This window comes from Salvia splendens, chromosome 19 (genome assembly GCF_004379255.2).
Source record: "Salvia splendens isolate huo1 chromosome 19, SspV2, whole genome shotgun sequence".
NCBI classification, from domain to species: domain Eukaryota; kingdom Viridiplantae; phylum Streptophyta; class Magnoliopsida; order Lamiales; family Lamiaceae; genus Salvia; species Salvia splendens.
Window position 1 is genome coordinate 26049671 of NC_056050.1, and position 3823 is coordinate 26053493.

Below are 3823 nucleotides of genomic sequence, written 5' to 3' on the forward strand. Positions count from 1 at the left end.
TCAACCATCTTCTCCGACTAATGTCGCCGGAGATGCCGCCGGCGCCTCCGCCACCGCTGAAAAATTAAATTCACCACGGATTCACATTTCTCGAGCTGTATATCGACAATGTCAGCCTCCAATTCCGTGAAGCAGGCCAAGGCACGTGACCTAAGGCACCGCGTGCTCACGTGCCTCCACAAGCTCTCCGATAGGGACACGCACTCCGCCGCGGCGTCGGAGCTCGAATCGATCGCGAGAGCTCTCTCCGCCGATGCGCTCCCCTCCTTCATCTCCTCCGTCTCCGCCACCGACTCCTCCGACAAGTCGCCCGTCCGCCGCCAGTGCCTCAAGCTCGTCTCGATCCTCTCCGAGAGCCAAGGCAACTCTCTCTCGCCCTACCTCTCGAAAATCCTCTCCTCCGTCGTCCGCCGCCTCCGCGACGCCGATTCCTCCGTCCGCGCCGCCTGCGTCGCCGCGTCTTTCTCCATCTCGTCTCACGTCACCTCCCCTCCGTTCGCGTCGTTGATCAAGCCGTTCGTCGAATCGCTGTTCACGGAGCAGGATTCCAGCGCGCAGGCAGGCGCGGCACTGTGCCTGGCGGCGGCGATTGAAGGATCGAGGAGTCCTGACGCCGCGAGCTTGAGGAGGCTGCTACCGAGGATCGAGAAGCTGGCTAGGAGTGACTGTTTCAAGGCGAAGCCGGCGCTTCTGGCGCTGGTGGGGAGTGTTGTTGCGGTGGAGGGAGTGCTGCGTGTCGGCGCGGGGAATGTGGTTTGGAATTTGCTCAATTTGTTGGTGGATTTCCTGAGCAGTGATGACTGGGCCGCGAGGAAGGCTGCTGCGGAGGCGTTAGTGAAGATCGCCTCCGTGGAGAAGGAATCGCTCTCTGAGTATAAGGCGTCGTGCTTGAAGACTTTTGAGGCCAAGAGATTTGATAAGGTCTGTGATCTTAAGCTGATTTAAATGATTGATTTCAATGACCTAAAATTTGAGTGAATTTGCTGAATCAATTGATTTTTTATAATGACCTAGAATTCAGTTTCTTAACAAATAGATTGTGATTGTGTGTGTTTATGAGTATGGATTGATCTGATCAGGTGAAGGCAGCAAGGGAGACGATGAATCAGATGATTGAAGCTTGGAATGAAATTCCAGATCTGCCTGAGGAGTTCTCGCCGGTACCGGAATCAGAGGCATCGTCTAAGCGTAAGATACATGATTTCCATCTGCTGTTTACAACTGTTACTGTTTCTTATTCATTCTTCCAAAGTTAATTCATGGTGTAAATCATGCCAGGACAAACTTTCCTCAGAAAATGGATTAAAGTGATTTAATCATTGCTTTAGTGTCATGTGCTGAATGCTTTATTGTGTTGATTATGCTTTTTCAGCTCTTATGCAGTTATGAACTGTGGTGTCAGTTTGTTTTTTTGCCTTTGTTGTTTTCTTTCACTTTTCTGTATTAAATTCCTTCTTTGAGATGCAGATGTTTATATTAATATGTTCCATGTTCTTGTCAACTTTTGACTTATTGAATATCTATTCTGCTTCTAGTGCTTGGAATTGTTATTTTGTTCATTTTTTCTGTAGATTTTGTGTCCAGGCTGGTTCGTGGTATCGTTTTCACATGCGTTTTTGTCTCAGACATCGATATGACTATATACTTACATCTGAATCTGTTCATTTTCGTGCTTCTTTTCCTAGAATACTTAATTGACTTCTTTGTTTCCGAGTTCAGAAAATGCAAATGATGGCCGTTACCCTCCTGTCTCCAAGACTCCCTGCTCGGTTGGGTCTAATACTCTTTTATCAAGGAGAAGAAGCCCTCTGGATAGCCCGGCTACCAGGACGCCGCATGCTGATGGCTCTCCAGCTTCGACTGCAAGGAAAAGAAGTCCTCTTGGTTCTAATGTGAAGAAAACAGGCCCAGCGATGTTCCAGAAGTTAGATCGGAAGAAGTCCTCTGACTTGAAAGTTGAAATCGTCACTCCTGCTGGTTGTTATGGAGTGGAATCATCCGATGGTAGAGGAGAACATGCTATGGGAACCAGTGAGGGAGAGAAGAAAGCATTTGAAAAGTCAGGAATTAAACGTGCCCTTTTCAAGGAGAACAATGGGAAGCATAAGCTTGGGTTCTTCAGAGGTGTCTCTCGTGTTGTTCCGTGTGGCGACACCAGCATTGTTGTTAGTAATGAAACGGGAGATATCTGTAGGAACCAGAAAGAGTGTGACGACTTATCTTTGATACGGAATCAACTTCTTCAGATTGAAAGTCAGCAATCCAATTTGATGGACATGCTTCAGGTATTCAGCATTCTTCCACTAGTAATTCCCTAAACATTTTCCCCTTCAGCTACATTCTCAGATATTGCAACAGTAGATCATCTGACATTACATTCTTGTACAAAATCTAGAAATTTATTGGAAGTTCACAGAAAGGAATGAATTCCCTAGAGGCACGTGTGCACGGTCTTGAGCTTGCTTTGGATGAAATTTCGTTTGACCTAGCGGTCTCAACTGGAAGGATGTCCCAAAATGGTGCAGCAGGAGCTATGTGCTGCAAGATACCTGGCACTGACTTCTTGAGCTCAAAGCTGTGGAGAAAAGCAGGATCTCGTTCTTCAGCTCCTCGATTACCAGCTTCTTCTGGTGGAAATCCATCCATGGAACACCGAAGGTTTCTCCAAGGTCGCAATGCGCTTGTCATAAACCCACTGGCCAACATTCCTAGTGGCTCCCCAGGATTACCTGAAGTTTCCTCAACAGGAGCCGTAAATAATAGTACTGCTTGATGTGTGCCATCCATTTACATGCCCAGGCTACTCAAGGTACCCTCTCATCAGTAGCTATCAACCCGACTCGTTTGATTATGGATTTCACATGGCATATATTTAAGCATCCACCACATACTTTAGTAGATGAAACAATTTTGAGCTTATTTGATCGTCTATCCTTCATACGCTCGATCATATGTATTTGAAGGCTCGATAGACTCTTTATCTCCGGCTTCCTAATGCAGGTAATGGACCAAATAGAGCCTACTATAGCTCATTTTGAAGGATACTAACACTCTCAATACCCACATATATACACGATTTCCTTGGTGAAACGAGGATCAACAGCATGATCCTCACACCAGTATCAGCCCTTTGATTCTTCGTTTCTGCACGTGTATACAAGGCACAATTGAGTCACAGAAGACGGAGACTGTCCCGTCCATCCAAGGTACGACACGTGTACCCCGTCATGAGAGAAATGGAACTAATCCTGCTTTTAGCAAGTATGGATGCATATAAGGTCGAGAAATGATTACTTCTGCTTCATATCTTTGTAAAATTTAGTTACAATGATGTTAGACCGCTATGTAATGTCACATGTTATTTTCTAAGAAATTTGATTGTGTTTCTAAAAGTGATTGGTATATTATGAACAGAAGAATTGTACACCAAATCCACTTTAATTAATTTCTAATTGTAAAATTAAATCATATTCAGAAATAAGTGATCAAAATCATAATTAGATTGATAAAAAAAATGGATACATATACATTTCTCATTACACGAAATGATTGTGTTCATTACTGAAGTAACAACCCACTATAAAATTTGGACCTATATGTTTGTGTTGGTTTAGTGGCATCTTACTCTTCCAATTACAACCATAGTAATTTAGGCGTAGCTGTGATTTGAAATAGTAATACTAACAAACAACTCACACCTATTTTATACTCATATTTGTGTCACAACTTTATTTGAATTTTGCTTCACATTACTGATTGAATTCAATTTTGAGTTTATTTATATTCAACAACGGCTGACGCTGGCTGGAGTGGAGTGAGTGGT

The 3823-nt window shown here is 44.2% G+C and overlaps 1 protein-coding gene across 1 annotated transcript; it reads left to right on the forward strand.

Moving 5' to 3' along the window:
- LOC121778242 (TORTIFOLIA1-like protein 3) lies at positions 1-3392 on the forward strand. The gene is made up of 5 exons (XM_042175565.1): positions 1-921; positions 1080-1188; positions 1720-2285; positions 2396-2809; positions 3001-3392. The coding sequence occupies exons 1-4, from the start codon at positions 109-111 to the stop codon at positions 2771-2773; spliced, it is 1866 nt and encodes a 621-aa protein (XP_042031499.1). The 5' UTR covers positions 1-108; the 3' UTR covers positions 2774-2809; positions 3001-3392.
- The last annotated feature ends 431 nt before the right edge of the window (positions 3393-3823 follow it).